This window comes from Phocoena sinus, chromosome 17 (assembly GCF_008692025.1).
Source record: "Phocoena sinus isolate mPhoSin1 chromosome 17, mPhoSin1.pri, whole genome shotgun sequence".
Classification (NCBI taxonomy): Eukaryota; Metazoa; Chordata; class Mammalia; order Artiodactyla; family Phocoenidae; genus Phocoena; species Phocoena sinus.
In genome coordinates this window covers 68,956,211-68,975,783 of record NC_045779.1, presented here as the reverse complement: position 1 = coordinate 68,975,783, position 19,573 = coordinate 68,956,211, and the positions used below count along the sequence as shown (strand labels likewise).

Below are 19,573 nucleotides of genomic sequence, written 5' to 3'. Positions count from 1 at the left end.
AATTTTTTATTTCAATACTGTAGTTTTTAGTCCTTGGATTCCATTTAGTCCTTTTGTAGAATTTTTATCTCCTCTGAAGTTCCTCATCTCTACACCCATTTTGTCCAACTTTTCCTGTAGATTCTTGAATATATTTGTAATGTTTATTTTTGAAGTTGTTACATACTAAATCCAACATCTGGGTTGTCATCTGTGGTTCTGTTTCTCTTGACGTTTCTCTCTTGATTTTTGGCTACATGTCTTCTGTTTCTTTGCGTGTCCAATAGTTTCTGTTTGCATGGTAGACGTGGTGAACTATATGCTATAGAGACGCTGGATTGTTACCTTTCTATGAAGTGTGTTTCTTTTAGTACACAGTGAAGTTGCTGGTGGTCGCCATCACCCTGGTCCTGTAAAAGGCTTTCTTAGGGTGAGTTTATTGTAGTTTTGCTCATACTCCTAGGCTATAGCCCTTAGTCCTGTTCCATTCTCTGGACCCCTACGGCATGGTCCTGTGGAACTTCAGCCCACAGTGTTCACCAAGCCCTGCTAACTTTGTAGGACTTGAATTCCATCCTTTTCTCCGCATTGGGAAGTGGCTGAAAACAACTGAGTCTAAGGTGCCGTTTTCCACGGGGCTTCTTGGAATAGCATTCATGCATGTGCAGTTCAGGATCAGCCTAAGGGTTTGAAGGGAGAGCATATACGGATGTGCGGGCTCTCCTTTCTCTGACTTGCACCTTTCTAAGATCCCCCCACTCAATTTCCAGCTGCTAACGCAATCCTGACCTCTGACATCTTAGCTCAGTGAGATGCCGCTTTCTGCTGGAGTTCTGTTCTCCTTGCCCAGCATGGACTGAGGTCTGCCAGCAGGAGAAAAGTCAGTTAAAGATGCTCTTCCCCAGAATCGTTCCCTTCCTTGAAGGGTAAAGTATCCCTGCCTGTTTCTTCATGCCTTTGCTTGCTCTCCAGTGGCTTCCAATGGTTGTTATTTTTTATATTTTGTCCATCGTTTATCAATGTTAATGACGGGAGCATTAGCCTGGTACAAGTTACTCTGTCACGTTATCAACTGCAGGCCTTTAATTATAAAAACTATATATGAGCAATTCATTTATTAAGCACGTATTGAGCATATAGCTGGAAGGGATTGACAGAACACTCTTGGCTCACAGGTGGTTACTATGTTTTAGGGCATTTGGACTTAAATAAATAGATAATGGATGACAGATCATGACAAGTGACTTAAGAGTTGAAGAGTTGAAGGTATACCTTCAACTGAGGTTAGCGGAGTTGAAAATTGGCATTTCATTTTTCAGTCAAAACTATTAAGTGCCAGAGAGGTGAGTGGGTAATAAGATGAACGGGGTAAGTAAAAGGTGATAAAAGTAATAAAAACAAGTGATTTCTGTACTCTTGAGCTTACAGTTTTATTGCAAAGTAAAATATAGTTACCTATAGGCACACTTTATTTGAAGTTAGATTTTAAAGTCTGCATGAATGGAAAGTAACCTATGGGGTCAAAATAAGCCTTGAAAATCCTTGGATGGCCTGTAAAGTACACTTAAAATATAACATGCAGTGTTTTTACATAGTATCGGCATTCCTGTAGGAGCCCTTCCCGCTCCAGGGACACATGCTCATTGAGTGGAATGGGGGCCCTCTCTCTCTCTTTTTCTTTCAGATCTTCTAAGTTAAATCTCATCAGTTAAAGGCACAGATGTGTAACCCCATTTGTGTTTTTCAGTCCTTCTCGCTAAGCCTATTTACTGTTTAAGGATTCAGGTTAATGATTATCTGTAGTTTCTTTTCAGGACCACCTTTCTCCTTTGGACAGACCATTGCAGTTAAGATTCTACAGCCTGCCTATACCTTGCTGCCTCTTTGTTGCAAACTGCATTTTGACCACTTGGATGGTTTATATCTCATACAATTCGGATTGTTTTTTCCTGTATAAAGATATTTCACTTAAACTGTCAGAGTCTGCAGGAAAGCCAGGGTCTTTGGTTTTATTTCTGTGTATGGTATTTTCCCCAGGTTTGCTTAAACCCTCCCTTTTTCATACACACTCCTCCGACCACCTGGGGTATCACACGTGAAGCAGCTCCATCACGGTTCTTCACATTACACACCATCTTACGGCAGCCATGCTCTGTGATGACCTCCGGAAAGCAGTCGTCCATGAGTTGAATTCCATTTGTGGTTTAGGAGTGGACAAGAATTCTAAAGTGTCTGTTTCCAGGACTGGAGGGACTTTCCAGATGAGTCTTTAACCCGGAAAGATAACTGCTTATTGATTTTTCTGATACCCTGTTTGGGTATGGAAATCAGGCAGGTTGCAGCACTTGGTTCTGAAGTGTTTTTCATTGGTAATCAATCCTGCAAGACAGAACGCTCAGGGGCTGTCGGAGGATGACTTTGCAGGGACAGTTTGTCGCTTGCATTCACAGGCAACAGAAGGGTATTCTTCCACATCTCAGATAATTGATCTAACATACACTTTTTCTCTGTGGAGACTTGCAGGGGGCTGCTACTTTGGAACACCTGGGGCCGATTTTTTTTAAATGGCATTTTCTATTTGATTTTTTTTTCCCATATGGAAGTATAATGTGTATTAACATGTTTGCTGTAGAAAATTCGAACGAGCTAAAAGAAGAAAATACTAATTGGCCATGTTTCTTTTTAAACTCTTTTTTTGTGTGTGCATTCTCAATCACAGACGGCACCCTTAGGCGGCACCCGGCACATGGGTGATTCCGCATACCTCCTCCTCTGCTTTGTCTGCCCTTGGAGTCATGCCTTTTCCAGGAGTTCTGGGATGGAGAGAACAGTCCTGCTGTATTCCTGCTGTGCTGCGTGCACAGTGAGGAGAGGCCACAGGGCAGGAGAGCTGGGATGCGACCTCTGCCCAGGCTAGAAGTAGCTGCACATTTCTTAGCAAGCCCCTTCATTCCTTAGGACCTCATTTTATTATCTAGGAAACAGAAAATATGGTCCCTACCACGTCTGTGTATGAGTTAGTGGTTATAAAATGACATGAAGATTCTTTTGCAGCCTAAAATGCACAATACATACCCTAAGGGGAGTTCATGGGACCCAACACGTAATGCTTTTCCCCAGTGACTGAAACCAGAGGCCAGCTCAGCCCCCTTGATCTCATCTGTGCACGTGTGCTGCTGCCCTTCCTTCAACTCGCTGGACTCTCTGCACCCGTCCAGGGTAAGAAGCTTTGTCCTTGGATTCAGCTAACATTTCCTCTGTGATTCTGAACTTTCTGGGATCATAGATGCCTTTATAATCGGAGAAAAATGGATCTTCTCCTGAATGAAAAACAAAAACAAAACTTGCAAGGCAGAAATTTTCAGTCAATTTTAGGGGCTTTTGGAGCCCCTAAATTCCACGTAATTTATTAACCAGGAGGCTAAAGCTCAGAACAACTAAGGGATGCACCCAAGGCCACATACATAATGACCTAAGTAATCTTTGTATCTCAGTATGGGTGCTTGATGGAAGTTAATGAATTAACAGTAAAATGTGAAGCCATATTTTTAAAGTACATCTTTTTATAAGAACACCTGGCTCCACTGGATGATGGGCACTCATGCTGTGGGAGACTGGAGTAGGAGAGGAATTGCTTGTCTCCTTTCTAGCTTTTTTAGGGGCCAGATCTGAAGTTACCTCAGAAGCCATCAACAAACCAAAGTGTGATGTGTATTTGATCTGGCAGTTAGGAAGCCTCAATAATGGAGCCAGGATAGGGAACATTTCTGCTTCTGCTGTAATGGAGTGATGGTCACGTGCCATTTAAATGCTGAGTAATAGCCTCGTGGAACTCTCCGGGCATCTTTTCTCGGGGTTCTGTTAGTTAATGGATTTGTCAGTGCTGCAGAAATGGGAGTCTGCACGCTGAGTTTCCAGATAACAACCCCAGGGGCTGGGGCAGATTCTTGCAGAAGCTTGGCTAGAACTTTGAAAGAACAAATTCAAATTCAAAATGACCTTGACAGATCAGAGTAGTGAATCATCCAAAGTGGTATGGAGAAAAGCAATTTAAAAAAATGTGCACAGGGCTTTCTGTCTCCAAGGGTGATACCTTTAATCTTAAGAATAGACCGGTGCAGGGAGTGGGTGTGGGAACAAATGGGAAAACGGAGGCCCAGGGATGTGAAATAACTGCTTACAATCAAGTAGATGTTGTATCTCAGAAAAAAACAGACTCTGGACTCTAAATCCAGGTCTTATCCCCCGATAACACAGTGTCTTGTAAAATTAAAACTGGTTGTTTTCAGGGTCACAGGGTAGATGTTGCTGGCTTTATGGATTGGTGTGGCAAAAGCGATCTGAGCCCCAGTATGACAATGAACAGGAATGGAGGGCAGTGCTTTTTTTTTTTGCGGTACGCGGGCCTCTCACTGTCGTGGCCTCTCCCGTTGCGGAGCACAGGCTCCGGACGCGCAGGCTCAGCGGCCATGGCTCACGGGCCCAGCCGCTCCGTGGCATGTGGGATCTTCCCGTTCCGGGCCACGAACCAGTGTCCCCTGCACCGGCAGGCAGACTCTCAACCACTGCGCCACCAGGGAAGCCCAGAGGGCAGTGCTTTTAAACTTCACCTGCCTGGTTCTAGACTGAAGATGGTGAGCTCTGGAGAAACCCAAGGCCCCAAGTTAGTCTCTTCTTAACCCCTGGGTACTTGATGGTGCCTTGATGGTAGGCCATTACCTCTTACCTGGAAGGTGCTTTACCCCAAGTTGACTTGTTAACCAACTACTTATTCTTCAGGTTGCTGCTCAGTTACCGTCTTATGAAACCTAACCTGCCCCATCCAAGTTTTACCACGTGTTCATTGATTTATCCGATATTGAATGGGTACCTACAACAGGCCATGTTAAATAAGCAATGTATTTTCATACAGCAGAAAGGAAATAAAGTTAGAACTCTTCCTCATGCCGTGTGAATACACCCATTGCTGATGGATTGAGTATTTAAATATTAAAAAGAAAATAAAACTGAACTAAATACTAGAAGGTTTAGGACATTAGAACCCTTCTTCCTGCTGTGTGAACAGATGAATTTCATTAGATTAAAGATTTCAATGTTTAGAAAAAATACTGAATGTTAGAAGGGTTTAGGAGTAGAAGCAAGGCAGGAAACCCAAAAGTCTTTTGAGTAGACTGGTATATTTGACTCTGTGAAATTTCAAATATTCTGTATGGCAAAGGACACCATACAGAAAGTTAAAAGACTAGTGGGAGGGACTTCCCTGGTGGTCCAGTGGTTGGGAATCTGCGCTCTCGCTGCCAAGGGCCTGGGTTCGATCCCTGGTCAGGGAACTAGGATCCTGCAAACCGTGTGGCACGGCCAAAAAAAAAAAAAAAAAAAAAAAAAGACAAATGGGAGAAAATACTTGCGACAAAGATTGCCATCCCGTAAGCAAGACAGTCTTTTTACAAATAGGGAAAAGACAAGCAATGGGAAATCAGGCTAAGTGTGTAAACAGGCAGAAAAGGAAATGTGAATGGACAATAAAATTACAAAAAGTTACTCAGGCTTACTATAGTCAAGTTTTTCACATCCACGTGGCAAGAATTAAAAAGAATAACGACAGGGCTTCCCTGGTGGCGCAGTGGATAAGAATCTGCCTGTCAATGCAGGGGACATGGGTTCAAGCCCTGCTCTGGGAAGATCCCACAAGCTGCGGAGCAACTAAGCCTGAGAGCCACAACTACTGAGCCCACGTGCCGCAACTACTGAAACCTGCAATCTAGAGCCTGTGCTCCACAACAAGAGAAGCCACCGCAATGAGAAGCCCGCGCACCGCAACGAAGAGTAGCCCCCACTCGTTGCAACTAGAGAAAAGCCCGCGCGCAACAACGAAGACCCAATGCAGCCAAAAATAAATAAATAAATAAATTTAAAAAAAAGAAGAAGAATGACATATATGTGCTGATGAGTTTATAGAGAGCTCCGCCCTTCCATGTGTGCATTGCTGTTGGGGATGTGACTTGCTACAACCAACCTCTTCTGGAAGGAACATGGCAATATTAATTAAAATTTGAAATGTACACCCTATCCCTCCACAGTTCTGCTCTTGTGAATATATCCTTCCAGAGATAAAGTGATAGCACGTAAGAGCTTATGTATAAGAATATTTATTGCAGCACTGGTTTTTGGTGGCAAAAAATTGGAAGTGTCTCAGTAGAGGGATAGTTATATGAATTGTGGTAGAGTTTATTATGGAATATAATCACAATTAAAATAATTAGATTTAATTGTACTGAATTTCTCTATCTTTATTCAGTAGGAAAAAAGCAAGCCATGGAGTCTTATATGTAATACCACATTTGTTTTTTAATTATTTATTTATTTTGTTTGTTTTTTGGCTGTGTTGGGTCTTTGTTGCTGCACGCGGGCTTTCTCTAGTTGCAGCAAGCAGGGACTACTCTTCGTTGCAGTGCGTGGGCTTCTCATTGCGGTGGCTTCTCTTGTTGCGGAGCACGGGCTCTAGGCGCACGGGCTTCAGTAGTTGTGGCTTGCGGGCTCAGTAGTTGTGGCTCGCGGGCTCTAGAGCGCAGCCTCAGTAGTTGTGGCGCATGGACTTAGTTGCTCTGCGGCACGTGGGATCTTCCTGGACCAGGGCTCGAACCCGTGTCCCGTGCATTGGCAGGTGGATTCTTAACCACTGTGCCACCAGGGAAGCCCCACATTTGTTTTTTTAAAAGTGAGAAAAGGGGAGAAATCCTTATTTGTGTATTTTTTAAGCGTAGAGAAAGTTTACACTACAGATTATTAACTTTGCTTGTTTCAAGGAGATGATTGGAGAAAAGGAAAGAAATAATACTTTTTATCTTTATACGTCTCTGTAGTAGTGTATGAATTATTTTTGTAATTTTAAAAACAAATGGAATTAAATTTGTGAAAGTGTGATTTGTGCTACAAAGTATGTGTAGGATAGTATAAAAGAATCACTTGCCCCTCTATGCCAGCACTATAATTTATGACATGTATTACATGGCTTTATTATTGCAGCTGTAGTTCATTGTTTTTTCATCCTTGTCGCATGGCCCATGCTGAGTCTTTTTTGTAGGAAGAAAGACTTGTTCCAGGAAAATTCACTACATGCAGTGAGCATTTTACTGAGCACTAACTATGTGCCAGGCTGAACGCTGGGGACTTGGTGTATAACAACAGATTACACAAGGCTGGGAACCCGCACATTGCAAGAGACTGAGAGTGAATGACAAGCTTGCCTGGGAGGTCACACTTGTTTTTGACCTTGAAAGAGGCAGGCTAGGCCTGGAATTGTGATGGAGCTTGGTGGACTGGGAACTTGGGCTAGGTTGTATAACTATAGTATAATAATACATATATTCAGGTTGTCCTGATGATTTCTCTAAGATCATGAGGGTAAACTGATAAACACAAGCTTCTCTGGATTCTTGGCATGGAAGATAACTTGCATAAAGATCTTAGAAGAGAAGCTAGGCTCCCAGGAAAGAGAATGTACTAAACTAAGGAAGTGAGACTTGCTTTGGAGTGAGAGATGGTACCTCCTATTTCATGAACAGGCAGCATAAGCCAGATACACAATGAGGCACATTATAGGGTTTTTTCATCCATTTCATGTAATAACTCTGTCAGGTAGGTATTATTGCAGTAAAGAAAGCAGAGTCAGAGACACTATAGAAATTGCTCTAGATCCGTGGCTGGTAAATGGAAGATCTGGGATTTGACCCACAGTTGTCTTACATATCTTGGAACCCTCCAAAAAATACTATAATGTTTGGATTCTCTTTGAATGTCCATCACATCAGAACTTCACCCTGGGTCTCAGGGTGAATGAAAGTAATAAAAGTGAAGATATTTTTAGGGACTTGTATGTACTTGCTAGATGTTATCCATCACAGTTCACGTATGAAGCTGAAGCCTGGAAAAGTTAGGTGCCTTTTCCAAGGTCACACATGGCCAGGCAGGGCCAGAGGGAGATTCAGACCCAGGTCTCTGTTCCACCCAGGACGGTGCCCCTCCACCAGGTGACGCCTCCAGGAACATTAGGTTGGGGCTGCTCTTTAGGAGGGATTTATTATGAGTGTCTTCCAAGCCTTATACTCATTAAACAGAAGTAATCCTTTGTGGTTTTCTCATGTTCTCTCTTGTTGTTACTGCTGCTGCTGTTCTCCCCAAAGAGCTTTCACAGTAATTATGACATCTTTACCTCTCAGTAATCAGCCTCCAGGAGTAGGCTGGGTGGGTATTATTAGACCTGTGTTCTAGATGAAATTAAAGCCCCTAAGAGCCTTAGTCGCCTGACCAGGGTCGTATGGTAGAGGCTGGAACTAAGACCCAGATTTTCAGGTCCCTCCATCACTTGGCATCTGGCTAAAATTAGAAGACATCTAGGGGCTCCAACACTTAGCCAAGCCTATTGGTTGATAGCATAGGCTTTGGGGAAATTCCCTGGCGGTCCAGTGATTAGGACTCAGCACTCTCATTGCCAGGGCCTGGGTTCCATCCCTGGTCTGGGAACTAAAATCCCATAAGCTGCGCAGCGTGACCCGGTGGGTAGGAGGGAAGGCACAGGCTCTGCAGTCAGCACGTGTCATCAGCTCTTATTAGCTGTGTGACCTGAGGCGACTTGTTTAACCTCCCTAAACCAGTTTCTGCATATATAAAAACGGGGTAATGTTAGCATGTTCTTGTGAGCATTGAATTCTCAGGAAGACTACCTGACACAGTTCCTGGCACATTAAGTCACCAAAAAATTTAGCTACAATTAATTGTTATTATTGCAGTTAATAACTGTTAACAAGTATTATTATGATAATTATATCATTGTCATTGTTATGGGCCAGGAGGTCTGATTCCCCTTTCTTTCTTGTTATTTATCATTAAGCCTTTCATGTAGTAGATTCCACATAAGTGTTTTTGGCACATATTCCCGTGTCTGTCAGTGGAAAAGGATGGGTTTGGAATCAAATGAAGTTGGGTCCTAACCTGGCTTCACCATTGTGTTTCCCTTTTCTTATCTGTAAAACAGCTGTCTTGCATTTTAAGGTATGCTGTGTGATGGATCTCACTACACAGTTGGTTCTTAATAAACGACAGTGTCAGAGAGTCAGCAGTGGGGTTGGCGGGCCAGTTGGGGAGGGTTTGTGAAAGTTTCCCAGTTTGGTAAAGTCTAACAGGGTGACAGTCAGGCAAGCTCCCCTCAGAGAAAGGCCTGTTTAATCATTGCTGTGCTTCGGAAAATTCTGAGAAGGGCCTCAATTGGGAAATATACAAGGTATTTTTTAAAGAGTATTGAACTTTACTGTATTCCCAAGGCACTTGTTATTGCCAGCCGCTAGGAATGTGAACTCTGAGTGGGCGCATTGATTTCAGAGTACTGTTGGAAGCCCCTGCCACCCGGCCCAGGACGGCCAGCGTGCTGGTGTACCATCGTATTGTCCTTGTCATTGTAGAAATTTATTGAGTCTGTCATGTACCATTCAGTATCTTACTTAAACACTGCAGTACCTCTGTGAGGTCAATGCCATTATTATCTCCATTTTACAGGATGGGAATGAGGTTATAAAAAAAGTGAAGTTGCTGGATCAGTGCAATCACAAAGTATAAGTGATGGACCTGGAATTGGAATCTGAGTCTGTCTCACTTTAAGATATGGGGGAAAGTCCTCGGCTCAGAGGTTAAAAAGCCCTAATTTAAATTCCCTTATTTTTGAGCTGTATGGCCTTGGGCACATTTTTTGTATCTACACAATAAGGGTGATAACAGTACTTATCTCGTAGACTTCTTTTTTTTCTTCAAGATTTCAAGTGAATTAAATTTATTTTGATGACAAGATTCTATGATTATTTGAGAAATTAACGAATACAAAGAAATAAAGGGTTGAAGGAAAAGCAATGTAGATGATTGTTTCTGTTACTCATGACTGAATAGCCAACTACCCCAAAACATAGTAGCTTAAAGCATCTATTTTATTATCTCCATGGTTATGTACATTGACTGGGCCTATCTGGGTGATTCTCCTGCTGCTAAGATGCAGTTATGGGAACAGATAACTGGTTGTCTCTTGTCTTTCTTGATAATAGACATACTAACAGATGTGAAGTGATACCTCGTTCTGATTTTGATTTGCATTTCCCTAATGATCAGTGATGTTGAAAACCTTTTAATGTACCTGATGGCTATTTGTATGTCTTCTTCAGAGAAAGTCTATTCAGATTCTTTGCCCATTTTTTAATTGGGTTATTTGGGGTTTTTTTTGCTATTGAGTTGTATGAGTTCCTTTTATCAGATAATAGGTCATAATCTATATTTAATAATATAGCTAAAGATTAAAAAAAATTTTTTTTTTAATTGCGGTACGCGGGCCTCTCACTGTCGTGGCCTCTCCCGTTGCGGAGCACAGGCTCCGGACGTGCAGGCTCAGCGGCCATGGCTCACGGGCCCAGCCGCTCTGCGGCATGTGGGATCTTTCTGGACCGGGGCACGAACCCGTGTCCCCTGCGTCGGCAGGCGGACTCTCAACCACTGCGCCACCAGAGAAGCCCTATTTTGTTCTTTTATTAGAACTGAAAAGAGTCACCTAGCTCTTACTGCCTTACACATTGCAACAGTACCCTGAATGCCAGAAATTCCCTACAAATACTGGAAGAGCGTGAGTCTCCATTGTGAATGGGTCAGGTTTCTCTCTCACCCTATTTTTTTCTTTCCTTTTATTCTATCTCTGTCTTCGCCAGCTTCCCCAGCCCCTACTTTACCAGCTCCCTGAAGTCATCTAGCACTTGGGCGTAGCAAGCATGTTAAAACGGCTCATCTTCCTCACCGAAGTGTCCTGAGCCACGAGGCCATTTTCTCCCATGCCTGTGCGGTGCGCCCCCAGCCAGAGCCCTTTATCTCCGCCTCCTCCCCTAACGCCCTGAACTGACATTCCCTTCACATTGCTTACTCTGCTCTGTAATCTGTCCCTCCCTTCTGCCTCTGCCTCCACCAGGGGCCTGTCTCCTTGCCCTCCGTGCCTTTGAAGACCTGCTTGGTAAACCCTTAATTTTGTACAAAGGGATGCGTGTAGTTATATAATCTGTCGGGTGAATTGTCACTGTTAGCTTTGTAACGCGGTATGTAAGAAAAGACTTAAAACGTGAGACGTACGCCCCTATGTTGTTTGATATTAAACGCATCTCTATATTATAACTAATCATGGGTATAGAGGTAATATTAGCTGATCTCTTAGGCGCACGTGCCACATGCCGGGCACGAGCACCTGATGTTTAACTCCCATCATTTCTCCCCTCAAGAGAATTAGTAGTAGTATTCCAAGATACAGCTCACTAAGTTAGCTGCCATATTTTAAAACAGGCGACTACACTAGGACATTTTATACATGTGTGTATATGTAAACGTGATTAATACCTGTACACACACACTCTTACGTGTGTGCATATAGTTCTTCGGTTGTGGAATTGGCAAAACATACAGCACCCATGATCTAGCCTGTACGTATCCAGTCTCACCTTTTGCCTCTCTCTCACCACATTTTAGGTTTCACCTGCCCCACAAGCGTACTTCTTCCCTTGCAGAGTTCTGGTAAAGGTTAAATATGATGTTGTGAAAAGCATTTGGGTCAGAGAAGGTTCTCAGCCAACTTCCTGTGGCTTCTCTCCCTGCCTTGGCCAAGTCCATCTTATTTTTTGATGAGTCTGTCGTCCCTCATAAAAGGAGAGCTTCTCGTAGTACTTTCTAACCCTACGTGGAAATCCAAATTGAGGATAGTGGTTGTGTCTGGGGAAGGAGGGAAGAGACTGGGATTGGGTAGCAGGTGGGAGAGAGAGGACACACTCTGCAGTATTTTATTTCTTAACTGGCCAGTGGGTACATGGGTGTTTTATTAACTAAAGATTTTGATATATTTTATAATTTCAAGCAAACGAACACAAAGCCTACCACTTAGGTTTTACCTCCGAGACCCTTCCCTCGAAAGCAGTTGAAATGAACAGGCAGCTGAACCCCTTTTTTGCTGGCCTCCAGAAGCAGGAAAGGGTGTCAGGTGGAGTGGGGTTCTCCGGGGCAGGGTGAGGCCCTTTGGCCTGAGACAGAAGGTATCAGGGTGGGTCCAGCTTATGAGGGACATCAAAGGTGTGCATTCTGCCTGTGCAGCTGATGTGGCCTTTCTTTTGTGTTTCTCTGAGCCGCTTCTCAGAGTGAACCTGGGCAGTAACTGGAGCTGCATTTTTATCTTTTTTAATATCTCAGCCTGAAATGCCGACATCCACTGTAGGCATCATGCATTTTTAATGTGGCAGTGATTAGAAGGTTGCTAGGGCCTCATTTCATTTCATTGGATGCTGTGACGCTTGTTACCTTCGTCGTATTTCGACTTCTTCCTGGGACGTTCCCCAGTCCAGGCTCATACTGTCGCTCCCATGCAGTTACTGAGGGTGTGTTTGAGAGTGCAGTATTTTTAAATTATTTGTTGTTCAATTACTGAACAACCTAGGAGACTTAAGAAGTGAATGCTTCTTAAATTCCTGAAAGGGAAATCGACGAATCCAAGTCAGCAGCTCAGTAAAGCTAGCTTCATAAGCCGAGCTCACTGAAACACATGCAGTGGTGTTTGTTGTGTGGGGATGCAGAGGTGAGCCAGAGGGAACCCCTGCCTCTCGTGGTCCGGTGGCAGGGAAAGAGCTGTACTTACACAAATGTATGATGTAGTGGAAGATACTGCAGTAGAGGTACAGAGAATTATGGGCAAAGAAAGATTATTGCCAACTAAGGGAAGGCTTTGAAAAGAAAGAGCTGTTGTATGAATTAAGCCCTTAAAGGTATGATTTTGATAGATACTTTTTTGTTCATTTATTTGTTTAATAAATATCCTACACCTACTGTGGGCCTCTGTGTAAATTCATGCTTCCCTGTACTCCACCACAAAGAGAGCCGTGCAGAGCTGAGCACAGGCATCTGAGATGCTGCCACGTGAAGGTGGTACACACCACCTCCACTCGTATTTCCCTGGTCAGGGCCTTGTTACTTCAGGGTGTGGGGATGTGCACTATCCCTTCCCATAAGCCTGCAAGGGTTGGGAACCTGGATAGCCATGATGAATAGCAGTGTCTGCCCCGAGAGTCACGAGATGAGATGCACAGTTTACCAGGATCCCACTGGGTGCTGTACTGGAAACGGCCTGTAGGGGAGCAAGAGCTGCAACAAAGGAACTTTTGCAGGAAGGTTTGCAGTGATGGAGGCAAGAGATGATGTTGGATAAGGTTGATAGTCATGTGGGTGGTGAGCCGTCAGATTTCAGTAATATTTTTAAAGGTAAAGGCCAGTGGATTGCATCTGGGGTATGAGAAGGAAAAATCAGGTATGACTTGATGGGTTTCAGCCTGAACAACTATAGGAATGTATTTGCCATTAACCCACTGAGATATGGAGGCACTGTAGAAAAAAGAGAGTTGGGGCAGAGCATCAGGGTTTGTTTTTAGCAAGTTAAGACTGAACACTAGGAGATATTGAACAGGCACTTGATATATGTCTGCATTCAGGGTTGGATCTGGGCTGGGAATATCAGTTTGGGAGTTGTCAGCTAATAGAAATTACTTAAAGCCATAAGATTAGGTGAGATCCCATGAGAGTGGGCATCAGTATAGAAGAATAAAGGCCCAAAGACTTGAGGCCAGGGAGATGAAGAACCAGCAAAGACGATGATGGAGAGGAACAGCCATGAGGTGGGAAGAGTCAAGAGAGTGTGATATCCTGGAAGCCAAGTAGAGAAAGCGTTTTGAGGAAGGAATTATTATTACTTATGGAGCATTCACTCTATTGAGAAACTTTTGTATATTTTTTATCAACTCATCAGCACCACAGTCTTGTAAATATTGGTCTCCATCTCATAGATCAGAAAACCAAAGCTCAGAATGGGGAAATTTATTCACAGATATTGTATTGATGCCTTTCACGTGCCAGCTAGGATAATAGCCATGGAAGTTAAAAAACTTAAGGTAGCAAGCTCATAGGTAGTGAAACCAGTCTTGAACTCTAGACCGTCTGATCTACACCTGCACATTTTGCATCAAGAGATGATGTGTGAAAAAGCATTGTATAAATGCTGTTCCTCGGACCTGGGTCTTAGACAAAATTAAAGGAAATTAAGATTAATTGCAGAGAAAGAAACATGTTAGAACACATGGATTTTTCTTTTGCATTCCAAGGTTGATTTTTCTAAGGAGAATTTTCTCCTTGTTTCCTGACAATCATAGTTTCTTAATTGCTTGAAAATGTGATGATAATTTGACCCCTCAATGTTTGGTGAGTCTGTGGATTAGTTGGGATATAAACGAACTCAATGCTCTGATAGAAAAAGTGGAAACCGCCTTTGATAGAGTGAGTGAGACCACTCAGCACACTGCCAACCACCTTGTAGACATGTTCAATAAAGAACTGATGGAATTTCTTTGCTTTCCTTTTGAGAGTTTCTAGTGATCGATGTTCAGAGTAACTTGTCATTGTGCCAAATAGCAGCTCAGACTCCTTTTTCTTCTTTTCAGATCATGTACAAAATGAAGAAAACTATGCACAAGTTCTTGATAAGTTTGGAAGTAATTTTTTAAGTCGAGACAACCCAGATCTTGGCACCGCTTTTGTCAAGTTTTCTACTCTTACAAAGGAACTGTCCACACTGCTGAAAAATCTGGTAAGCCATTTCATAAAATATATTTTTTTTTAATTACAGCCTGATCAAGGTATAGTAAGATCATAAAGAGAACAACATAATAATCTTCTCCCAACACTTGATCCTGAGGGCAAAAAATAAAAATAAAAGTCTTTTTAGTCCTCGGTATGGAGTCACATTTAAGGAAAATACCACTGTGAAATGCCTAGAATTTGTACCTCCGCCCCAGCTAATAGCAGGGTAGGTTTTTTGAATCTGAGAGAAACTTGTTAACCTGAACTCTCTTCCACACTCTCCCATTGTTTTGCTTTTGTGTTTGTTTAGATAAGTTTTAGTAACTCTTGCATTTTAATTAGTTGAAAGAGTGATGATTTTTTTTTGTTTCAAACATGTCACCCTTCACTTGTGTGAAGACCAGCATGCATTTTGGTCGCTGATTTACAAATAATTAACCTCTCCCAACTCCCCATATCCTTTTAACACCCTCCCAATAAAAAAGATTTTAAGATTTGGGGAATCTGTGGTTTCAGAAGTAGATGCTGACAAGAAGAATCCCTAAAAATCTGAGACACTGGAGCTGCTGACCTAGGAGCAGACACAGATGGAGGTGGGGGGACCCATTGGGCAGGCAGTGTTGTCTGGGTGTCCCCAAATTGTGCCCATTACCCCTCCCTCACCCTCACACTGCGTTCCTGTCAAGAAAGGTTCGTTCTGTGTAGCACAGCTACCACACTTGTGTGTGAGTTAATTTAATCAAGTCTCTCTTCCCCTAAGTCCCAAGACATAGGAGCAGTGGGAGGTTGAAAGATGCCAAAGGAAAAGTATATCATACTTTTGTTGGCTCCTTCCTGAAAGAGAGGAGCTGTTTCCTCCTCTTCCTCTTGCCAGTCTCAGCATTGCATCTTTGCCTCCTTTAAAGATCCAGAACTCAAGCTTAAGATGTCTTGACCCTGGGTCAGTTACTCATATCAAATAGGCGTCTGTGGTCTTACATGAGACTCGTGTTACAAATCTGCTTGGTACAAATGGCTGTCTTCCAGATGTGAATACACTCTATTGGAAAATAAAGACTACCTTTCTATAGTAAATTAACCTGGTTATTTGACCAATCAGAATATTCTTTTTTTTTCTTATCCCACTAGATAAGTATATGTGTGTGTCTGTCTCCCTGACAATTTACTTCTGTTTGATGGTTTATGCCACTGGATTAGTCTTATGCAGTGACAGCTAATCTTAAAGAAAATAAAGGCTGAAAATAGAAATATGTCTTCTTTTCAGAAATTTGAGAAAGGATGGTATTTAACTTAGGGCCTATGTATTCCTACACTTTGGGGTTTATTTGACAAACCCATGATATTTCTGTAAATCTTAGATTATGTGAATCTCTTTGATTCAGATGAGGCCTCCCATTTCTCCTTTCTCTGGGTACTGCCTGCCTTTTTGTGGGTGGCATTGCTCAGAGGTACTATGGTGGGAAGAAAAGAAGTGAAAGAAGATTCTGACAGTTAGCTTCGGTAATAACTGGTAAACGGCTACTAGTGAGGGAGGACGTTCTGTTTTCCCTGAGATGGGCGTTTTTACAGGAATATCTTGCTAACCTTTAGTTTCCAGGAGACCAAATGTATGTGGCTTAAGTCAGTAGCCATCACTTCCACGTTTCCTGGGCCAGTCCATTTCTACACTTCCCTACCCTGTAGGTTCCTTCCATGTGTAGGGATTCGTGTGTGGATTTCATGCCGTCCGCACGAGTCAGTGGCCATTCAAGCATCAGTCGTTGTCTATGTTTGCTTAGCTCTGTATGGAACTACAGAAACAACTGTAGCTACAGAACTAATAACTACGGAAACAACTGGTAGTTACTGAACGCTCGGAGGAACCTGGCAGTGTGCTTTGTGTGGACTTATCATTTAACAATTCACAGTGGTTTAACCTTTAACCAGGACGTGCGCACTGAGGCACACTGAGATTATGTCTGTGACTTGTTCAGGTGCGCTGTCGGTAAGGAGGTGGAGCCCAGCATTCTGTCGCTGCATCCATCGTCTTTCCCAGCCTACTCTGCACTGCCTGGCACCTCGGCTCTGGTTGTCTTTTTTTTTTTTGCGGTACGCGGGCCTCTCACTGTCGTGGCCTCTCCCGTTGTGGAGCACAGGCTCTGGACGCGCAGGCTCAGCGGCCATGGCTCACGGGCCTAGCCGCTCCACGGCATGTGGGATCTTCCCGGACCGGGGCACGAACCCACGTCCCCTGCATTGGAAGGCGGACTCTCAACCCCTGCGCCACCAGGGAAGTCCCGTCTGGTTGTCTTCTTTCCCTAAACATAACCCAAGCTGCAGGCCTCCTCCTTCCAGAAGTCTAAGAAAGAAAGAAAAGAAATTGCTGGAAGATTTCATTCAATTAATTTAAAAAACAAAAACAAAACCATTTTCCCTTAAAAGAAGGTGGTGGCAGGGAGTCCCCTGGTGGCCTAGTGGTTAGGCTTCTGGGCTTTCACTGCCATGGCCTGGGTTCAGTCCCTGGTTGGGCACCTGAGATACCGCAAGCCGTGCGGCCCGGCCAAGAAAAGAGAAGGTGGTGGCATTTCCAATGAGGGAGCAGGTTAGAAGAATCAGTGTGTATTGTAGCTGGTTACTAAGGGAACACTCTTCTGATTGAATAAAGTCAGTCCCAGGAGTTCGTAAGACCCGACAACAGCCAGCAGCTTGCTGCTTCCCTTTTCATGTTTTGCCAGGAAAGGGAAGAGCAAACCAGGAAGATTGACGGGGTCACGCCCCAGAGCAGAGGGCGGAGAGGAAGCCAATCCCCTCGGGGAGGGAGGGGTTTCTGAGTCAGTTGCAAGCACCTTCAGGCCCCAGATGAGTTTGGGGGAGCACCCCCCTGGGAAGCTGTTTTTCTCAGGAGATTCTTGAAAATCCTATTCTCTTAGGCTAGTGAAGGCTGGAAACGTTAAGCAGTAATGGATACAGTTGAAATTTAGAAAGTAAGATTTTAAAAAAGGTACCTTGGTATATTTTAGACTTCCTAAATTGTATCCTCAGTTGAACCGGCAGATATCCAAATGTCTGTTGTGTTGAGGTCTATGGTCAATCCTGAATGTCATTTTCTAATTAAGATATTGCTCACGATGGGTATTTTAATAGTTTATATTAAAATATTTATTTTTATGGAGGAAAGGGTCGGTTTTGGGGTCAGGTCTAGTGCTCTGCTTTTGACTGACTCTAGGTAGGGAAAACTTTTATTAGTCGTGTTACTTTTAGGCAATCAGTATTATAAGTATATTGTGTTTGGGAGTTTCTGAAGGGTTGGTCCTGAAAAACATCAATGTACTAAGTGCCGGTGACTCTCTCAGTCACCATTTAGATGTTTGTTTTTCTAAACATTCAGTGAGCGTGGAAGGTACGATGATCAAGTGAGAGGTTACATGCACGCTCCCAGGAGCTGCCCAGATGTCGGTGTTAACTTCACATGGACTGAGGCTGGCTTTTTATTAGCCAGCTTCTAACCTCTTGCATCTCTGAGCTTTTTTTCTGGTTGCGCTGGGTCTTAGTTGTGGCAGGCGGGCTCCTTAGTTGTGGCATGTGTGTGGGATCTAGTTCCCTGATGAGGGATTGAACACGGGCCCCCTGCATTGGGAGCGCGGAGTCTTATCCACTGCGCCACCAGGAAAGTCCCTAACCTGTAACTAATAGACATCTGAGTACTGCACTGAGCCAGGTTCAAAGAAACTTGCTTTTCTTACTGCCTAGAAAATAGTTTTTATAAAAAGGTCATAATACAGGATGGGAGAGTTCGTGCATTGTAAGTGGTGGGAGGAATATAGGTTTTGGTCGCTATCGGACCTGGACTCCCAACTCCCAGCTCCCAGCTTTCTAGCCTAAGGCAAATCACTTAACTTCTCTAATGCTAGTTTCCTTATCTGTAAAAAGAAATAGTATCTGTTTCTTGGTAGTGGTGGGACTTGATCGAGATCCTGGAAGTAAATCACCAAACATAACGTGGAATTTGCTATGGAATTTGCTTAACAAATACAAGCTTTTATTATTACTTACATCTTCTTGCTTGATCTTTATGGCAGCCCACCGTGTAATGGCAGGTATGGATAGTCATATCCCATTTTGCAAATAAGTGCATCAAATCTTCAAAAAATAATATGCCTGGGAAGTAGTGGAATTAGGACTTGAGCTCAAGTTCCCTGACTATGGATCATGCTCATGTGGATTCATCAGTGCTGCGTCCACAAATTACAAAAGTCGTGATGTTGCCTCTATAGACTGTGGGTGCTAACGGCCCATCTGACATGGTGACTGGAACCTGTACCAGTAGTCGTCCAACTCCTGTTTCTCCTTAGCTTGCAAAGTACTATCTTCTCTACTTTTTCCTTTGGGTTTCCCTCATTAGTGAATTACATATATTATATTGGAAGAGTGTTAGCCAGTAGTTCTCAAACTTGGGTATTAGGACCCCAATCTTAAAAATGTTCGAGAACACCAAAGAGTTTGTGTTTATGTGGACTATTTCTATCCATGTTTACTGTCTTAGAATTTAAAACTGAGGAATTTTTTAATGTATTAATTCATTTTGTTGCAGTATGTTGTTTTACTTGAAGTAGACAAAAAATTACAGTCTCATACAGATCTATATATTGGGAAGAGAGAAAAGTACTTTAAGAGCCTTTTCAGGTAATTATCAATAATTTTATTTGGTACTATGTCAGAACGTGATGGTGGTTCCTTAAAAGTTAGTAGCAGTATGAATCTGAAACCATATAAATTAACTTTAAGGATTTGGAAACTGTCGAGCTCACGGTGACAGAAGTTTTCAAAAATTTTAACTTTTCTCTGAAAGCTCCAGTTTTATCATTAGCAACAAATACTGTCACTTGTTCACCTTGTAGTGATGAGTAATTCATTTTCAAGAAAATGTTTGCCA

General features: G+C 43.0%; 1 protein-coding gene across 1 annotated transcript in view; it reads left to right on the top strand.

The window, feature by feature from the left end:
• ASAP1 (ArfGAP with SH3 domain, ankyrin repeat and PH domain 1) overlaps positions 1–19,573 on the top strand; it is a 353,144-nt gene that overhangs the window by 216,243 nt on the left and 117,328 nt on the right. Inside the window, 1 exon segment of the mRNA XM_032610031.1 lies at positions 14,523–14,668. Coding sequence (XP_032465922.1) covers positions 14,523–14,668 — 146 coding nt within the window.